Source organism: Argiope bruennichi, chromosome 6 (genome assembly GCF_947563725.1).
Source record: "Argiope bruennichi chromosome 6, qqArgBrue1.1, whole genome shotgun sequence".
NCBI classification, from domain to species: domain Eukaryota; kingdom Metazoa; phylum Arthropoda; class Arachnida; order Araneae; family Araneidae; genus Argiope; species Argiope bruennichi.
The window spans coordinates 99,746,198-99,767,997 of NC_079156.1; the positions used below are offsets into that span (position 1 = coordinate 99,746,198).

A 21,800-nucleotide genomic window follows, 5' to 3' on the forward strand; every position below is an offset into this window, starting at 1 on the left:
AACACGACGTTTATATGTGCCATTTCAACTTCGAAAATATTTATAGAGCCTTCACGGAGGTCGCAACCTAGATCCAGAGAAACTGCCATTTGGTGGGACTTGACAAAAAAAATAACCGACAATCTGCACCGAGAAAAAATAGACACAATATCATACTTGCGTTTTGTATGCAAATTTTTGACCACATAACGGGCAGACAAAATTCGAGGTGGCTATTTTTAATGTCCTTGACAATCACCTCTCAAAAGGCTATCTCAGTCCGGTTTGATGTCCAGTAACCGATTTTGTGGACCTTTGCCGGTTCCACAAAAACCCACGGGGCAGCTCTCGCATACCTCTCATTCGGTTTCCTAACCTTTTACCCTTAACCTACTTTTTAAGACGATTTCTCGCGGCGATTTCTTTCCCCCCCTCCCTCTCAGCCAACCCTCATCATCACCATCACGCCCGGATGCGACTAGCCGTTGGATCACGTGACGATCCCTTCTCTCTCCCTTGATCCGGGTCATCGTGAGACTCACTGTTGCTCCTCTTCCTTCCTCATCAACTATCGACTCATCCACGTGAGCGGACGGTTCGGTTTTGAGGTTCCTCCGAATCTACAAGTGAGCGGTTCTCCACCTGCGTGAGATCTGTGTTTCATTCAAACCACCTGCCGATTGGTGTGTGGGATTTATTATTTACTGTTTTGTCATTGATTCTGTTCGTCAGAATTATGATTAGATGACTGTTATTTCTACTGTGGAACTTTTTAGTTGAAAAGTATTTTTTTTCTGAAGGAAATTTTATTTGCATGTTGTAAGTATATTTTGTAATATTTTTAAAAACTCGTTTCTTTTGTAATCACCGTGTATCTTTACCAGTTTTGAGTAATTTTAAAGCTTAAGAAAATTGTCTAGCAAAATTATACAAAAAAAAAACAATGTTCTGAGCTTCAATTGCAATAAATCTATTTTTAGCTAAAGAAATTAGCAACATAAAAAAGTTTAAATTAAATACAAGATTAATTTGCAGTTTTTTTTGTTTTTTTTAAGAAATACTTATTTCTCTTTTTTATTGATGAATAAATCAAACTAAAAATGTTATTTTCAAATTTTCAATGAAATATTTGAACAATGTAATAAAAAAATGGTGGCCGTTCCTGCAAGTGATCAATTTCTCAGAAATATTTAGACACCGGTACATTTTCTAAATAAAAAATTTCCCTTAAATTTAATTTACCTTAAAAATTTATAATTTTCAGTTGAGTTTAAAGGTACTGTAAATGGAATTCATCAATATATACAATGATTAGCGAGTATTTATAATTCTCAAACTGTTCCGAAAATTTGAGTAAGAAAAGTAAATTGATTATGTTTTAATTCAAGAAATTAAACCGGAAAAATAATTTCAATTTTGTTTTAAATTTAGCTACTTTAAGCTATTATTTTAAATTTAGCTATTTTTATATTAATCATTGATTTTGTAGATAAAATCATAGTACTGTTATTTCTTTTCCTTGCATTTCTGTGTTTATTCTGGTAATTATAAAGTACATAAGAAGATATTTTTTGTGCTTTTTAGCATGCACCATTTGTTTAACTTTGTTAAGATTAATTAGATTTTTGAGTTTGAATAATGTTTCTCTTTAAAGAAACTATCTTTAATTTAAGAAAAACACTTTGAAACAGGTTACAAAATAATGTTAAATGTATTATTTAACTTCATGTGGCAATATAACTCTAATATCAATATTTGGCTTATGATACACAGGTTAGGAAATCTTTCGGAAATCGTTTCTTGATTTATAAAAAGATAAGAATTTAAAAGAAAAAAAAGTAGCAACTGTATAATGCGTATTTTATTTGTGTGTGGAAATTTTTATCTGATTTTTATTTCATAAATGTTATATAAAGCATTTAAATATAATATTGAAGCAATTAATCTAGCACATCAATGCTAAAAAAATTTGTTCTAAGCGTAAAATAATTGTATGTAAGTAAATAATAATAGTAATAATAGTAAGTAAATAATAATAGTAATAATAGTAAATAAATAATAATAGTAAGTAATAAATGTATTGTAGCTAAGTGTATAAATAATTCTTGTTTAAATATTAAGTGAAATTACAATGCATCATTATAAGAGAAAAAGAAAAGAAAGTAATATATCAATAATAATTTAGTATCAATAATATATCAATAATAATTTAGATAAAGGCTTTTTCATGAATAATGAAAAAGAAACTTTATTATAATTTATTAGCTATATAGAGCTATAAATTTAATATTTTGTTTTGAGTAAAAATTACAACACTGAAAAATACATATCTTTTTTATTGCTGAAGACTGTTTTGCTTTCTAAACTTTTAATTTTGTTATAAATATTTTGATCAATAGAGGGAAAAAATTTTAATTTTGATATAAATATTTGTATCAATAGAGTGATAAATTTAAATTTTCTTATAAATATTTGGATCAATAGAGTGAAAAATTTAAATTTTGTTATAAATATTGGGATCAATAGAGTGATAAATTTTTAGTATATTTGCTATGCTCTGCATAGATTACAATTGTTAAAATTTGAAAAAATTATTCATTTTTGATATCAATTTTAAATATTTTTATTTGAATGGAAATGTAAAGCTTTTATGCAGCTTTAAACATAACAAATTAAAACTTTTATGAAGAATAAAACATATTAAATTCTGGGAAAAGAAATGCTTCAATTGATTATTTATTTCTCTATAGACATGTATAGGTAGAAATTGGGATTAAATAATAAATAAATTGATTTAAAAATGCTAAGCTTCATATTTTTACTTTGAATTCTAATCTTATATCAAAATGTCATAATCTAAATTTTTAAATATTTAAAAGTGAAACCCTATAAATAAGAAGAGAAAAATGTAAATAAGTAAAAAAACTGTGTTTCAAACAGATATATTTCACAATCTAAACGGAGAACAATATAAGCTTAATCACTAAATTTAAGACATTTTAAAATGCGCTTTAAATAATAGATTTTGAAAATTGAAAAAATAATCCATTATTTTTCATTGAATTATCCATTGAAAGCACACAAAAAATTTCAAAATGTTCTTTTAATATAAAGACTAAGCACCTCTAGAGTTATACAGGCGAAATTATTTTTTATCCGGAAATATTTTATTAATTATATAAAATATTACGTCTAGAATGAGTTTAAATAATTCATTCGTAAATAAAAATCACTCACATTTTTAGAATGTATTAACAAACACTTTCTTTATAAATTTACCAAAAATTAATGTTAAGTTACAACACTTCTTAGCTTTTTTAAAATTACAATAAAAAAATCGTTTGGAAACACAGTTGTATTTTTCCCCCAACTGGATAAAAGAAGATATTTTTCCTCAGATTTAATTAGGGAAAAAATTATTCGTGATTCTTTTACAGAATTCAATTAATAAAAATTCACATAAACTATTCTTATTACAAGTTTACTTATAAATTCAGCGAATTTTCAAACAATATTTGAAACATTGATTAATTATGTACTATAAAAAAGTTAGATGATCATTTTAAAAGATACAAACAAACAATGAAAATATATTTATGAAATTTAAATATGTCATAACATATCTAACTTGTTAAACTACATTTTAAGAGTAATTTAAAAAGGATGAACGACTGTTCTAAAAATCTATGATTGATACAAATATATATCGATAGAATATAATAATAAAAAAGAAATATCAAATGCATATAATTAAGCAGAAAATATAGTATTCATTTATTTAAATAACATAACTGTTATATATCCTTGATTGTTTGTCTTTGCTCGGTATACTTCAAGTAAGTAGAATGGAACAACAACAAACTAATGAGCCATCTCTTAAGTCAACACACACACACAAAAATTATTGACACGAAGCCTAATTGTCATCATTCAATAACATTATTTCCACCATAAACTACAAATAACCTATAATATTTAGTCGCCGGTTTCAAAAACTAACCTAGAAAACTATCCCCCTCCCACGCATATCTTACCAAAACAATCGAAAACCATCCTACACTTTTCCTGAAAGTGAAACTTTCTCAGTCTCTATTCTAAATCTCTATCAGTCCTGACTGACCTAGAACCACGAGTCAATCCAACCATGACTGAGTGATAGGTTTAGCGCATCAGCAGATAACTCTTTGTCTCCATTTCGTTGGCAAACACAATAGCCCGGCAAGATCCATGCTGTGAGCAAATTAACTCTTGGTCTGGATTTAGTAAAGTTAACGTACGATTGTGACTCGACATTCGGTGTTAAAGGTGATGGGATTGGAAAAGAGGCGAAGGGAAACCATCCGTTTTATTGGTTAGTGTGACTGCAGATGTTGACCTAGACAGAATTGGAATGAGGTTGTAGTTAAGAATGCTGAGATGACTTGTGTTTTCTTTTATAATGTCATTCTTGTTCCATACTTTGAATTGCTAATGAAGATAAAAATCGACATTTTGTTTTGAATAATTACCTAAGTTTAAAAATATTTCGGAATGAGGTCATTGATACTGGAATAGTTTGGACATTCCAAATATTTATGCTAATTAGTGAGTGGTACATAAAACAATGGTTTATGTAAAACAAAATTAAAGCATGCTATGAGAATTACCTTAAAAATTATCACAACTATACATTAATCGGACTGTTGAATGTATGAAAAAGGCATGCTCACTTCTAAAAATGTAAATAAAGTTTATTTCTCAACTTAAAGACAAAAAACAGTGAAATTTAATGTTAAGTGTACAAAAATAATAAACTTGTAAATATTTTTTAAGAATTTTAACTTTTAAATGATAGTATATTTTATAAATTTGAAACAAAGCAAAAATTTAAAATAATAATAATAAAACACAGAATAGTTGTTTCTCTCCTGTTTAGAGATATTGTTTTATTATTCATCGCACTAAGAAAACTTTTTTTAATTTTTTTATTGTGTTTAAAAAATATAATAATAACTATACAATTTTATTTATTTATTATTATATATAATTTTTATACTTAATATATTTATATATTAAGTATAATACTTTATATATTTTAAGTTTTTTATACTTTATATATTTATTAAATATATAATTTTTAAGCTTATTCAAATGTATCTTGATTAGGTTTCAAAATATTTCGATTTTTTTAAAAACTTAAATTGAGCTTAAATATATTCTAAAGATGGAATTTGAAACTTGGATGGATGTCACAATAGAAAACGATTATTTCATCTATGTTTTATGATGATAAACATATAATCATATAGAAAATACAAATAATTTTCAAAAATATTTTTTTATTTATAAATGAAAATTATTCAAAATTTCATATCATCCAGAAATGGAAAGAAATAAAAATTAATTAATTAATCGATCTTAACAAAGCCGTAAAAGAAAAGAAATTACTCAGAACAATGGTGATTCTCTTATAAATAAAGCCCAAGCAATTAAGCAGTATTAATTTTTTTAAATATTCATTTAAAGAAAAATATCAAATTTAGAAGTTAAATTTCATTCCATTTAAACTTAAAAAAAAAAGGAAATATTTTTTTATTATTTTCCTTCGAAACAAAAGATAATTAGAATTAAAATATTTTTGTCGAAGCTTTGAAGAGAAATTTTCAATCATCCTAATAATTATAAATAAAAGTGATAATTTATTACAAAAAAATTAATAAAAATTTTTAAACTTTAAAAATTAAGAACAAATGAAGAAAAATGTTGAAATATTAAAAAGAAAAAACATGTGATAAATGTTATGATCTTGACATATTTATATTATTAATTAAATTGATTTTTGAGTGAAATTTAATGACAATAATTATTAATATGTATTGCAATTGTATTTACAATTCGCAATTAAAATGTTTTAATAATTATTAAGTTATTATATAATAATAATGTTTATTATAATCCTTAATATTATATTAATGAATGGTTTACGTTTATTTAACTTAATTAAACTAACGCCTTAATTTGAAGCAAAAAAAGTTATTTTGGTGTTTATATTTATTTTAGGTCTGTTAATCTACCATCAAATATCATTCGAATTTAGAAACTTTTAGTTACTTTCTTCCTCAAAAATACTCTTGAAATACACTTTTTTATTATCATTAGGTTTTTTTCCCTGCAGTGCTGAGAATAGAGATATTTTAATTCTAATCTTCAGTGCAAGAATCGTCATTGAAAATGATTTCAAGAGAATAAATAAGTTAATCTATTACTTCCGCATATAAAAAAAATTAAAAATAACATATTTCTAAAATGCGAATTTGTGATTCCTTTCAAAAACTCTTTACAAAAGAGTGGAATGAAAACCTCTTGAAATGTGAATGATTCTAGGAACTTACTGTTTGGTTTCATAATCTGAGAAGAGTAGAAAAATTTACTTATTAATTTAAATTTAGATCTCAAGAAAAAGCACCAAAGTAATTATTTAAATTTGACACATTGTTATCTGAATAATTCCCTTGCAATGTTGCTATTACAAACTAATTTAAATAAATTGTAACATGCTGTTGTAAAATTGCATATAAATAATATCTTAGTTACAAAAAAAACGGAACTATTTGCAAGAATTGCATATAAAATAGAAGAAAAAAGTCCGCAGTTGACAGACCAATGCTCTAAGCGCTTAATTATTATTGATAAAATCGAAAAATAATACAAATATAATTGCTTTGTTTCTTCTCATAATAGACGTTATTTCATTATTAATCGTATTCGAAAAAAAGATTCGATTTTTTTCCCCCATTTTTTTAGTCTGAAGAATATTAAATTAGGTCTTTTCAAGAGACGGAATTTGAAATTTCGATGAATCTAAAGTTTTATTCAATTACTATTTATTATAACTATTAAAGAAGAGATCTAAGATGTAATTCAATATAGGAAAAAAAACGAACATTTTTGGTAGTTGATATTATCTAATCGCTTTAATTTGAAGAATATTTTACTTCTGGAAGAATTATACAGATGAAAATAATCTTCATTTGAACAACAGAAAACGGGAAAAAAAAAAAAAGCTCCATCAATTTGAAGATTGATTGGATGCTATCAGATAATCGGAAATTCCTTTGAAATACAGCACATTAAGCAAAATATTTCAGGAAAAAAGTTATAAATATCTCCTAATTATACTAAGAAACATATCAAATGCCTTTTATTTTATTTATTTTTTATAATTTGATTTCTGAATATTTTCCAATTGTTTACGATCATTTTTATCATGTAACCAAACATCCTGTATAATTTGAAGAGCTGCATTAAACATATAATGATTTTAAACATCATATTTTAAAATAATTCAATTAATATTTCTGTACTGCATTATTTTATCATATGCATGTATTCATATATGCATCGGAAATAATTATTTTTCTTATGCTATATTTGAACTTGAAATAATGTCTAAATATTATTGTTTGCCAACGGATTCTAAAACCTTCCGCGCTTTTGCGCATGCGTTAGGGTGAGTTTAATTCGCCAAAATAGGGGTGAGAGGATAGAAGAAAGGAGGAAATGTTTACATTTAACAATAAAGTAAATTCCGGAAATGGCGCACATCTTTTTGTATGTCACCTCTTAGTGAGACAGAACCATCGAAAAGTGGTCACCTCAGAATAATGAAACAAACAGTAGTTTTATTTTTATTTTCGAAATACATTGGATCTAATACAAATATATAACACAATAAATCACCTGCCTCAAAGTTTTTCAAAAAAAATGAAGATAGGATGCTGGCATAATAAACAAATCCTAAAAAACCAGTAAAAGATATCGAATTTTTCAAACTAGTATTTATTTTGCATTACATAATTTATCGTCTGAAAATAGGTGGAAACTTTATTAAATTAATAGCAATAAATCAAAGATTAAGTACCATCAACACCGGCTGATAAATAGTTCCAGAATGATTCTAAAGAAAAAATAATGATTGAAATCTCACAGAATAACAAAGAGCTTGATAGATTGCTCACCGGCTTTTAATTACTTATTACGGATAATTATTTAGTATTTAAGACATATGGAAGAAATACAGAATTAGGAATCATCCATCTGCTGAAAAAAAAATGTATAATCTGACCTAATTAAAAAATAAAATAAAAGATTAGGCGCATTTGTTTTTAACTAAATGATACTGAAATGAGTGTTAGTTATATTTTCATTTTTTAATTACTTTTGGTTTATTTTTAAATTGAGGAATATTTATCCTTCAGTGGTTTTTAAAATTTTATTCGACCCGAAAATCTACGAATTATTTTGGAAATGGGACGATCAGACATTCATGAAAAATAACTAAGTGCGTTTTATTATATTCTAAGTAAGAAATAAAATAAGAAATCACTTTTGAGATTGTTTTTTAATTTAATAATCGCATAAAAATTCCACTCAAATCGTGGCCAGTAGCTAATTCCTAAATCTTTAGCAATACTCATAGACTTCTAATTGTGAAAAGGTTTTTAATGAAGTAAAGAATCATATTTTATGTTGTTTATATCAATATGTTATGCTGAAAAAATTTGTAAATTCTACGTTTTTATATATTCTTTTCTTATCAATCATTTTTAATGAAACTTTTCTTATCAATCATATTTCAATAGCTCTAACTTTTCAAATGAATTTATTTCCTGTTTTCTAAGACTAAAACTGGATCAATTATGAAGCTTTCAAGTTCATTATTTTAAGGTTATCAATTACGCTTTCTATAACGTTCAAAGTGACCTTTGAAATTACCTAAATTCATTCAATACAGTGTGTGTATATATATATATAGTTTGGAATCGTTTAAAATAGTGATATGCAATTAAAAATAGGACTGAGAAGCATGCATAAAAATTGGAAGTTGTCAGTTTTTTTCTCTTTTTTTATATTTTTATGTTTGAAACATCATTAATTACTAATAGTTAATTAAATAAATGTTTAATCTACACTTATGTTCTTAAAATATTGCTATGCATATGTCCTAAATATTGTCAGTATCTTAATTCTACATATTTAGTTAAATAGTTACAAATTGCATTATAAGTTTTAATTTTTTTTTATTTATCATCAAGAAATAGATTAAAAATGTCAAATATTAATAATTTATCAAGTATTTTAAATTTAAATGTTCTTAATAAAGCATTTAATTTATATTTTTTAAGGATTCTAGCTTATTAACAGAAGATATTAAAAATTGTTACTTTTGAGATCAAATAAGTGCTACAGTTGTTAAACCTTTTATGTATATAAATCTTGCTTCTTAATTATTAGAATAGGAATAAATTTTAAAGAAATTCGATCGTCAACCTTTGAATTCCTTGCCATATTAAAAAATCATTACATTTTTTTTTTTTTTTTTTTTTGCAAATTATGAAGTATTTTAGATTTTTAAAAAATATTAAATAGTATAGCATTTTTATAAAATTTATAAATCTGATATAATTATGCGCTAGGAAACAAGAAATCAAATGCTTAATTCGAATCGCTAGCTTGTTGCATTTTTGAGTTATCGTGGGCACGTACAGACAGATCGATAGACAGTTGATCGGCTGATAAATTTAGTATAAAATTTGATGCATGTCTTCAAGTCTTATAATAAAACCATATGACCAATTTCATAAATGAAGTTCAATACATTTTTCAATTATCGTGTTCACGTTCATACGTATTGATAGATATAGTTTTCCTTGAAAGATTTCGTACACAATTTAAAAGGCTCACAATTTAATTCACAAAATTCATTCGTTTTGATTATTCCATTTCTGAATTATAACCATCACTGATAGATAGGCAAAAAGAATAATTCTTTTTTTACCCCTTCGACGTCAGGCCTAAAACAGAAAGATTAAGCAAATGTCGAGTTCATAATTTTTAAAAATAACAATACCTTCTCTTTGAATACTTCTTATCAAAGAAAATTAAGTAATAACATGTGTTAAGGCTCAGTGTCAACATAATTTTTGAACTTATTACACATTTTGCAGCGGAAAAAATGTTTTGATATCGCATTAAAAGATCACGCGCAATAAGATATTAAATGATTTTCATAATTATGTCAGACAAGGACTATGATGTCACGTGATTTGAACCTATTACCTTGCACTGTATATAAATGACGAGACTTGATTTATTAGTGTAGGATTAACCTCTAATTAAAGAATTTATTTAATCTCCTAATTAGATGACATATTCTATTTGAAATATTTATTTATATTTCAATCTACATTATTAAGGCAGATATGGTGTCTTTATAATGGCAGATATGGATTAATGGAAGTTCATTTTAATATTAAGGTTCTGTACTTAAAGCAGGGGGATTATTATTGAATATATTACTATAAAATTTCTATAATGGAATAATCATGTCCTTAATGCTTTAAAAGATACTAATGTAGATCGTACGACTAATGTAATAGAAGAATGTGGAATGTAAACTAATGTAGAAATAGGAATTTTATATCCCAAATATTATAAAATGAGATCAACAAAGAAAAAAAGTTCAATACGTTCTTTGTTTTCAGGAGTTCAAATCAGCCATTACTGTTGAATGTCAGTTTTGAGGTTACATAAAAAAAAAAAAAAAAGCAGAGTATTTGAACAGCAGTTGAAAATAAAGATACAACCAAAGTTTGGATCACAGATGCTGCCAAATGTGATAGCCAAAATATTAGAAAACACTTTGGCAAGAATTGGAATACCAACTTGCATTCTTCGAGCTAAAGATAGTCCCAAATTTAACGCAAGATTTGAATTTGCCACCATTCTTGCAGTAAAGGTTGTCGATTCTATTAAAAAAGCCAAGTTACAGTTGATAGTTTAAGGTTAATAAAAATGGAACGTTACATGGTATAACAAAGTGTTAATGCAATGGTAGCAAATTCAAATCTTGAGTTTATTTTGAGACACCCTTTACCATTTACTTAAGCAAGTAATTTTATTAAAAACTTTATAAACGTTTTTACAATAAAATATTATATGAATATTAGTATTTGGGAGAATTTTTTGTAATAAATATCACACAATATAATTCCAAACAGGAGCAATAGTCAAATATTTACGACACACCACGACACTAATATCCCTTTGCAGTGTAAAGGATTCCCTTTATAATACCCCAACTGCCATCGTTGCTCTGTAAACACTAGTCTTCCTGGAGAAACCGATTAGCGAAATGTCGGATTATAGGGTAATCATCCAAAATGACAATGAAACGTACATCTGAGATATATAACGTTGTCCAATGACTTTTATCTTTTAAAATAATTCACTTTAAACGAGGAATTCCTTTATATATTTAAATTTATTTATTTCGTGAATCTTGAAAATGGCTCTAATGATTTGGATCAAATTTTATATTTAGATAAGGTTTTACTTTTTCAGTTTATCTATATAGGTATCTTTCCTGGTAAAACGCGATTTTACACATAAAATTACAAGCATAAAAAAAAAAACATTTTTTTATAACTAATTATTAGAGGCTTTTTCTATCGGCTCTCATGCTGTCAATGTCATATAGCACCATCTCAGACCCTATTTCCCCATGGTAAAACTGAGTGTAAGTTCAAAAATATAAGTAATGATAGATGATGATAAGGTCGTGTCCGCGTTACCACGGAAAGTGGGTGCAGTAGCTTCTGAAGGTAAAGATCCCTGAGCACCCGAGGGCAGAAATCTGACTTCTAGCTCATATGAAGATGAAACTCGCACAACCCCTTTTTACAGGGGGACACATTCACACACCTCACAGATAGAACACAGATGAAGAACAACCGGGATTCGAACCCAGGACGCATCACGGGGAAGATGCGCTATTCCTATGCAAAAACGCCGACAAGTAATGATATATAGACTGTAAAATGAATACTGTAATATAGCAGATTGTTTCGAATAACATGTTAAACTAAGCACATTCATGATTTTTTTTTTATTTAAATGACCAATTCATATATAGGTAAGATTGAAAAATATTCGTATGTAATCAGTATAGGATTCGTATCTGAATATTGCCCCCGAAGGAACTAAATTTTACAGTAATAATAATAATAAAAAGCCTGGTGATCAAAGTCCGGTTTTCCATATATTTACAAATTTAAACATAAAAAATTTCTAAATTTGATCATAATTAGTTGTATGCCAAGGAATTAAATAATTGTAAAAGGTGGAAATCGATAAGTGAACAGAGTTATGTTCATCTGACTTCGAAAACGGTTACAACCACACAATTTTTTCTGTTTTGAAAAAAGGGACTCATTTAAATAGTAAGATTGCACCTGCGTTTCCGGTTACAGGAAGTTTAGTAAAACATTTCGTTTGAGGAAAGAGAAAACACCCAAGAATATCGTCTGGTCGCACTAGGTCACCAAGTACCGGAAGAAATACGACTCTCTTCCGTTATTCAATGTAGGTCTCTAGTTACCCGCATTCATTTGCACTTGCGACATTTTTCGTAGGTGAGTACGGAAACAAACTTGACTCTTCTCCAGACGCAAATGGTGTGATTAACATGCCAAAATGATTTTGTGGGAAGTCATTAACTAGAGTTCATGCTTGTTAATGGATTCCCACAAAACATTTACGTGAACCTTATATTTCGCGACTGTTAATATTTGCAACACTCAATTTTTGACTTTTTTTCAAATTAATCATAAAAAAGTTAATTACTAATTTATAAAATAAATTATTTATTATATTTTTATCTTAAAGATAGGACATTTTACTAATTTTTTTTTAATTAAAAAATTACAATGCTTGTCAATGGGCACTATTAATATAGTTCATGCGTTTTAATGGGTTCCCACAAAACATTTTCGTTAACCCTATATTTTGGGACTGTTAATATTTGCAAAGCTAAATTTTTGACTTTTTTCAATTCATTATAAAAAAAGTTAATAATTGACTGATAAAATAAATTATTTATTAAATTTCCATCTTGAAGATAGGAAGTTTTACTAAAAAATTTTAATTAAACAATGAAGATTTTAATTTACTAATTTTAAATAAAATAACTTTAAAATTAAGATAATAAATTATTTTATTCGTGTATTTCTATATGCAATGCGTCTGAGAATTCTTAGAGACTTTAATAAATTATAATAAAAAATAATTAGGAACTATGATGTTTATTCGACACTACATATAACTAGCATGGTCCATTAAATTTTATTTCAATAGATAGTTAATTTTTCAGAATCCGACAGATGGCGCTATGCATAGTTTAGTAAGGACTTAATGAGAAAATTTCACTTAGTAGTCATATCAAGCGATTTTCAAAATTAAGCTCTTTGGGAGATTTTTTCATGTGACATTATGATAAGTATGTGTGTGTCAGATTCTTTTCAATAATTAGCGGGTTTTCAAGTTGCTCTTTAATCTATAATCTTTATAGTTCTTTATAGTTTTTATTTTATGTAATTTGCACTCTGTCCAAGATTTCTATTGTATTTGTTGCTATTGTATTTGTCGCAATGGCGAAGTCTCGTGAATAAACCTTGCATATATATTTTAAATAGCTATAAGGTAACGAATAAATTTTGTTTATGAATTAAAAAATCAGCCAGTATAAATCAAAATATTCCAAATGTTATGTCTCTCATGTAAATAAATAATTATTATTTGTAAGATTAGGGAGTAATTGAAAATGATTAGATAATTGTTTCTCTTTTTATAAAGAAACATCATTAAGTGGTACATTTCACACATTGTGACTTTCAATTATCACCAAGCAAAGAATAATTCGTGCTAATTAACATTGCGATGTACGGATTATTTCACAGTTGCAAATAGATTAATAAATTTGTAATGTAAATTAGAAAATGGAATTTTTAAAACAAAATCAAATTAATGAAATCAATTCATGCTCACATGATCCTCGTCGATTATGCAGGGCCCTTTTAATTTTCAAATTCTTTTGGTATTTTATATTTGTTACTTGTGGTATTAAGTCATATTACTGTTAAGAGTTTGCTGACAGATTTTCAGTGACAAGTGCTATTGTATTTATCGCAATGGCGAAGTCTCGTGAATTAACTTTATTGAAAGAAAGAACCTTTATTTTCCTCTAAATTATCACATGTTTGTGTTTATTTTAATTTTAAACGAAAAAATAATAATTTTCTTTTCAATATTTAAATATTCTTGCTCTACAAAAGTTTTGATATTAAATTTACATATTTCTGCCATTTCTAGAAGTTCTTCAAATGTTACAAAATTAAATCTGTTTTTACATTTTAATTATTTTTTAGAAAGCTGTGTCTCAAATTTTATTCTTCGTCTTTCAAAGTTAAAATCATAAATGGAATTTCAGAGATCATTTTTTCGTATGTGTGTTAACAAAATATTTTGTAGCTTAATTACTTTTATATTTATGAATATTAATGTGACAAACTATTATTTAAAAGAAATTATGAATTTTCCGTAATGAACTTTTATTTAAAGCTAATGTCGATATTTTATTTCCGCATATAGGAAAGAATAAAAAAATCATTCATTCATTCAAAAAAATTCATAAAACATTTCAAATGATTATTTCAGTTCACTGCAATTTTACCAAACTCTACAAAAAGATTAGATACTAGTTCTAAAAGAAAAGTAATATCATAAAAGTCGATACCTTTTTTTCATTGAATTAAAAGTTAAAATGCTCATAGTAATAGTTCTAATATATTGAATAATTTGAAACTTTTCAAATAAAATGTGATTTTATCAGGTGTTATTATCGTTATTGTGACAGGTGTTATTATCGTGCTTATATTTAATTATGAATTAATATTATTTATAAATATATTAAATAAAATTTTTCTTTTTTGATTGTTAAAATAAAAAAAGTAAATATTTCATACACAATTCAGATATATTGTAGGTATATAGCCAAATGTGACAAGATCAAATGATAATGAAAAATAAGTAATTGTGTTTTGATTAGTTGTTTCAAAATCTGAATTATGAAAGGAAAATTGTGTCTATGTATATGTTTAGCACATATTGTGTAGTGTAGATATTATCATATACTTTATTTTTTCAGTTTACAGAGGTAACATTTTGAAACAACAACACATTAACTCATTTTTCTTTAGGCTTGTTCACTTTTAAAATACATAGAAAAATAAGGTAATCGAATATTGCTTTGAACACAGTACCTTAGGTGCGTTTCAAAAAATATTTAACGTATAAACTTGGATTAGTGCTTAGGTAATTATTTCTAATAAATGAAATTCTAGTTTATGGCGTTCTTTATATTTATTCGTTAATAAATTTCTTTCAAATTTTAGCAGACTAATCATATTTAAACTTCTTTTTTGTAAACAATTCTCGGTAAATCAGAAAAATTAAGAATTTTTTTTTACTTTTTTTATTTCTTGATTTGTCATATTTTAACGATTAATAGAAATAATCGTTTTCATTAAAAAATTATTTTGATAAATTACATTTGCTTCTTGCTTAAAAGATGAAAAAATTATTTAATTTTTTTACAACATTTTATGTAAAAAAAAGACTTCGGAAAAAAGCTCTTAACATTATTCACCTATTAAGAATAGGAATTGAGATCTGAGAGAAAATGTCGCTCCATAATTTCACTGAAAACATTATTGACCAAAATTTTCGTATAGAAAATTTCGAATTCGACTAGTGAATTTTCTTAAATTGAATGATACCATGCAGTGGTCAGATGTATCAGAAAAATATTTTACGAGCAAAAATGTTTGCTAGTGAATTTCGTAAACAAAACAAGCGATAAAAAAAAACATTTGTTTCAAAAACCGTAAGAAAAATAATTTTATTTTTACAACATTTTGTTGACAGGCTGTTTAAATGAATAATTTTACAACAAAAACATCCAAATTCTGGGAAAACATTTCCTGCGTTGTAAACTTATTGTATAATTTCCATTTTAAAATTTTACATTTTGAATCTGTTTTTTATTCAATTTTTACTATAGGATTAAATCTGTTTTTTATTTGCTTAATTTATCAAACTTATAACTTTATGTCTTCTAGCATATTATTTAATTTACTATTTATAAAAACAGAATTATAAAAAATATTTTTTGTGTGTGTTATTCCCATTTTACCTCACAATTATAGGTTTTCCAACTACAAAAAAAGATGCAGATCTGCTTTTATTTTTAAGTAGTACACTAAATGTCAGATTTTAAGAAATGTTGTAATCAATGGTATCTAGAGCTGAAACTAATTAAAGGCTACAAGAAAATGCTATGATAAATAGCATAACACCAATTTTTTAATTTCTTATAATGTTGAAAGCAGTGCCAAATTTAGTCATTTTGTGATTCTATAAAGTATACATTATTATAAAGCTTTTCTCTTTGTAAATTGATCATTTCGAATTTCAGAATGTTTTTAATGTAATCAAAATGTTAATAAATTATTTTATGTTAATTTTTATTTTAATAGCTTGGTGAGGATAAGTTTGTTTGTATTTATTTATTTACTAGCCGCCTTTGGCGACCAGCCGGTCCGCCAATCTTAATGCTCGTTAAAATTTTAATAATTAAATATTTTATGTAATTCCTACTTTAATAGCTTCTTCATCAAATATTTTAAAGCTTCAAATTTTGATAGTCATGTAATTCACTCATAATAATATAAAGGCCTTCAGCCATAACATAATATGTATCTCTCTAGGTTTCTGTTAGCTGCCGTAGAATTTATGACTTAAATTAAAGTGGAAAGGATTAATCTGCAATTAATATAATATTTTTTACTGAAACAAAGCATTTTTTTATAATATGATTACTGAAAACAGAGTCACTGAGCGTTTAAACTTTATAGGCACTAACGAATATCTTTCTTAATTTATGTAATATCTCAAGAATTTGTCAACAAAATTTTCTCAGATTCATCATGAACAGATCGATTCATTAACAATGTTTCATTTTAAATGCATCAAACTTTAAGAAAATAAAATGAATCGTTTAAAATATTCGGTCGAAAACAGGTTTAAAAAACTACTTTAAAAACGATGTACTTAAAACTATAAGCATATACAAAAAAATATATAACTAACATAAATACAATTTAATTACAAAAGCATGCAACTAACCTAAAAATAATTTAAATCATCCGTTGATAAACGGTTGTCATGGCAACAATCAGAATGCGCATGCGTGAATTTTCTTCGCCAGCTCCGGTAACGCAAATGCGTGAATTTTTCTACGCCAGTTGGGGTAACGCTATGCAGATTATACACTTTTAATTTCCTTTATTCTGTGTAATTTTAATTCAAAAGTACTTCAGAATGAATCTGAAACATTGATTAATTAACAATGTTTAATTTTAAATGCATAAAACATTAAGAAAATAAACAGAATCGTTTGAAATAATCCGCCGAAAAATGTTAACCCTAGCCTCATTTCTGTTGGGAGAAAAAAAGTCTTACTCATTTGGCGGTGGGGAAAATGGAAGATTTTTTTGGCGGGAAAGTTAGTTTTTAATTAATAATTAAAATTCTAATTAAAATTTCAAAAAAAGGGACCCCAGGTGCACATTCCCGACCTCTAAGGTATACATGTACCAAATTTGATAGCTGTATGTCAAATGACCTGGCCTGTAGAGCGCCAACACACACACACACACACATTGAGCTTTATTATAAGTATAGATATAGATATAGATAGATTATGACTGATGCTGGAATCCCATTTTGTAGTACACAATATCGCTGCGTACATAATATCGAAACTTGATATTTATAAATGTTGCGATATTGAAATGAATGTATTGAAATTTATCGGAACTTAAATTTTTTGTCATCTCCCCTGAAATTTGAACTTTAATTTAAAATGGAAGTTATTTAACTCCAATTAATACAAAAACTTACTTGATGAAACTAAACATTTTTATTTAAAATATAAGAACAAGCTATACAATCGTTCAACATTGAAATTTTATGAGTACTACAGAGCATTTTTCATACTTAGAGTAATAATTTAGATAATTATTTTATAAAAATTCCTCTAATTCAAAAAAATTCATTACCCTAAAATAAGAAAGCAATTTTCGAACAGTAAAAACGATAATATAATTTTATACAACCTATTATATTGAAAGAAAGATTAGAAGTTTTTAAAAATGGATGCATGTTATAAAATATACTTAAAAATATCTTTAAAAATTAATTAATCAGGATTAAATTGATAGCATTGAAGGAAGAATTTTATGAACGCACATTTATGAAATTAACCTTAATTGTAAATACAATAAATTACAAAAAGTATATAAAATCATACTTTAAATAAAAATCTATTCATTGTGGAAAAAATAAGTTTGAACTTTGAATTTTCAACATCAACAATTTTTAAAAAAAAGCCAGGATTAAATATCAATTATGAAAACGATATTATCCACAATAATGAAAATATTGTTGGAAATTATGCGTAAAAATATTTTAATGCTATTCTAGAACTGTAATGATATTCTAGAACTAATGCTATTCTAGAATTTAATTAGGACCTTTGTACGGATAATTTTTTGAATTTTAAAGTCGTATCAAAATAATTTTTATGCTGTAATAATTTCGGTAGCTAAGGTGGGAAAACAAAATTTCGTTTAATTTTTAATTGGTAAAAATTCTAAATTTCAAAAACACCTTTCCCACACATTTCCACCTTCCAAAATATATTCGTGGCAAATTTGGTAGTTCTATGACTAACCGAATAGAAAGCCAATATACCAACACACACACATTGTCTTATATTGTTAGTAAAAATAGAGATTAGAATATTGTGCTATAAAACAATCTTTTATAATCGCTAAACCATTAACTATTATATCCATATGACTTTTCAACTAAAAGGAGTTTATGAGTTAGATGAAGCTTCTAAAATGCGATATCTCAATAATTTAAATTTATAAAATAAGTATATTTAATAAGTTTATTAATAATTTTAAAGTTGATTTGTAAAAAAATATATAAAAACGCCTTTATGAAAATCTATTTTATGTCATTAAAATTTGAATTGTCTAAATTTAAATATTGGAACTGTAGGAATTGAAACATTTCTATTTAGAACATTTTAGAAATAAAAAAACTAATGGTTTATCTAACCAATAAGAAAATTTAATTTTTGTGGTATGCATTTCAAAACATGCAAAAATGAATAGTACAAATATCCAGAATTTGAAATATTAAAATGTAAAACAGCCCAGTAATGATTATATTCATATATCTTTTTTGCCATCACAATTTTGATGGCCTAAATTTAAATGTTTGGTAATTAGAAGTAAAATATCTCTACTCAGCGCACTATCGAAAAAAAACCTAATGACTAATAGAATGCCAAATGTTTGTGGTATTATTTCAAAGCAAGGGAAAATAAATAGTATAAAATACCCAATTTCCATTTTAAAAATGTAAATAATTCCAATAATAGTTATATTTATGTGTCTTTTATTTTCTTTCATAGGCATTGAGTGAACAATTTAACAAAGAGATTATTTAAAATGAACATGAAATTATCAACGACGTCAATTTTTCCTGTACTCTTGTTGATGGTAAGCGAAATACTTTTTTTTAAATCTATCACTTATGTTGTTTAAAATGTGCTAATACAAATAATGTTTTTTCGTTGTGAATTACTCGTTGAATAATAGTTCATATAACTGTAAACGCAGAGCTTTTTTAATCATATGTTTGCCTTGGCAGTGATTCAGTTTTAGTTTGTAAGTAAGAATTGACTATTGGCATAGCATAATGGAGCCAGTTAGAGCAATTTTTGTTGCTTTGTCGTCAAATTACAAAACTTGATGTACAATTTAAGACTTGATGTCAATTAAAAATATAAGAATGCATTTATTTAATAAAAACTCGACATTTCCGAAATTTGTAATGTATTTTAATAGCAATTTTACTCGGGAATCCTTTCTGTTTTCAAATTTATATTATTCACAAACTAGTGAGGCAATCAGTTGTAGTTAGTAAAGTTCGTTTCCATTTTCTTCTACTTTTACTTAAAAATTTTTAGAAGTAATTTTTCTTGTCAATATTTATCGGAAATATATTTTAACTTCATTTTATTTCAGATATGAAGTCTGAAATATAAATAAAGCACAATTTATATAAAAGCGCAATACAAATTTAAAATATAAGTTTTTTTTCATGTTCAGCTATTGTTATATTGAAAATCAAAATTCTAAAATTAACACCATAAAGAATTTTTAATTTATTTAATTATTTTATTTTTACTTCAATAAAAAATTTCCGAAAAGCATAAATTATTCTGAACTACAAAGTAAAATCTTTTTGCAATACATCACTCTTTTACAATCATACCTTTAGACAACTAGTTATAACGACTTTTGCATTGTATGGTAATTTATATCAATAAATTTAAAATGTAAAAACATATTAGTTAATTATAATCTGTACTTTAAGGTAAATTTTAAATATAGTATACAAGGTATTATGTACATTTATTTTATCTAACATTGCTCGTTTATATCACTGATAAGTCAAAATGCAAATTGGATTTAAATTAATATCTGTCATTTAAATATGTCAAAATTTTAAATTTAGTTATGGACTCTATGCAGAAAGTAATTCATTTCTTTTTTATAACCGCATTATTAAAATTAATAAATATGTTAAATTAATATATATATAGTTTTATTTACAAAATTAAAGAGAGAAATTCTGAAGTTTATTTACTCTTTTTGCAACAATGGATATTTACGTAAGTCACTTTTTGTCTTTTTTTAGAATAAATTTAAATAATTTAATAATAAAAAATTAGATGAATTTACAGTTTTGACTTTCAATGAAAAAACTTTTGGTACTGAAAATTAAATAAAGTAAACAAAAATTTTTACTGATTAAATTTGGTTTAATTTTAGGATAAATTCTATAATTATTTTTCTATTAAAAAAAAGTCCTGCGATATAGAGTTAAGCAAAGAACTAAAAAAAAAAAAAATTCTAATCCTCCAGCTTCGAGAACTTTTAATCGTTTTTTTAAACATAACGTTTCGAAATTGACCTGCCAACGCAATTAATACAACATTTTAATAATATTAGTAAAACTCAATAACCCCTCAAATGTCTTGGAGTAGTGCAAAAAAAATAGTATATGCATTTCTATTCCACATAAATCGCGAGATATAACGCTGAAAGATTTAAAAGCAACATTTCTTTTATATACATTACAGCAACCAAACATACTTTAAAAACTCAACTCATCACATTATATGTAGATGATACTGTTAATGACTTCCTCGGTGTTTTGAAACAATTATTTCCATACTTTGTCTCCAGCAAGAATCAATTTTTAGTGGTATGCATCTAATTGGACTTTGCAAGGATAATGTCAAGCTCAAGGGCGGCAAACGTTTCATGTGGCCTCTGCAGGCCTTAGGCGTCTTATTACATATTCAGAAGGTCGAGTTTAAAAGAATTACTGCATTCAGCAGGCTGGTATTCAGGTTACCAGTTATTCTTGAGTTATTAATTGAAATAGATGGATAGATAACAACATTATGTCATTATGTTATTTGCTTAGTATTCTTAGATTTTAACTAGACATCTGGGATTAACAGGAATGATCCCGATTTCGATTTTTTTCTCGGATTTAATTTAAAATGTTTAATTCGTATTAAAAATCTAAAAGCAAGGAGGATAGTTCTGCGTCGATTTTCTTTTGTATGTAATCACGAGAATCATATATGCATTTCGGATTCCATTTTTGTGTGTGCGTTCAGATTACCAGTTATTCTTGAGTTATTAATTGAAATAGATGGATAGATAACGACATTATGTCATTAGGTTATTTATTAGTATTCTTAGATTTTAACTAGACATCTGGGATTAACA

At 25.9% G+C, this 21,800-nt stretch overlaps 1 protein-coding gene across 1 annotated transcript in view; it reads left to right on the forward strand.

Annotated features, from left to right (window-relative positions):
• Positions 1-537: 537 nt before the first annotated feature.
• Positions 538-21,800, forward strand: part of LOC129972179 (uncharacterized) — a 36,873-nt gene continuing 15,610 nt past the window's right edge. The window contains exons 1-2 of the mRNA XM_056086208.1: positions 538-798; positions 19,403-19,490. Of these exons, the coding sequence (XP_055942183.1) occupies positions 19,440-19,490 (51 nt within the window). The 5' untranslated portion in view covers positions 538-798; positions 19,403-19,439. The remainder of the gene's footprint in view (positions 799-19,402; positions 19,491-21,800) is intronic.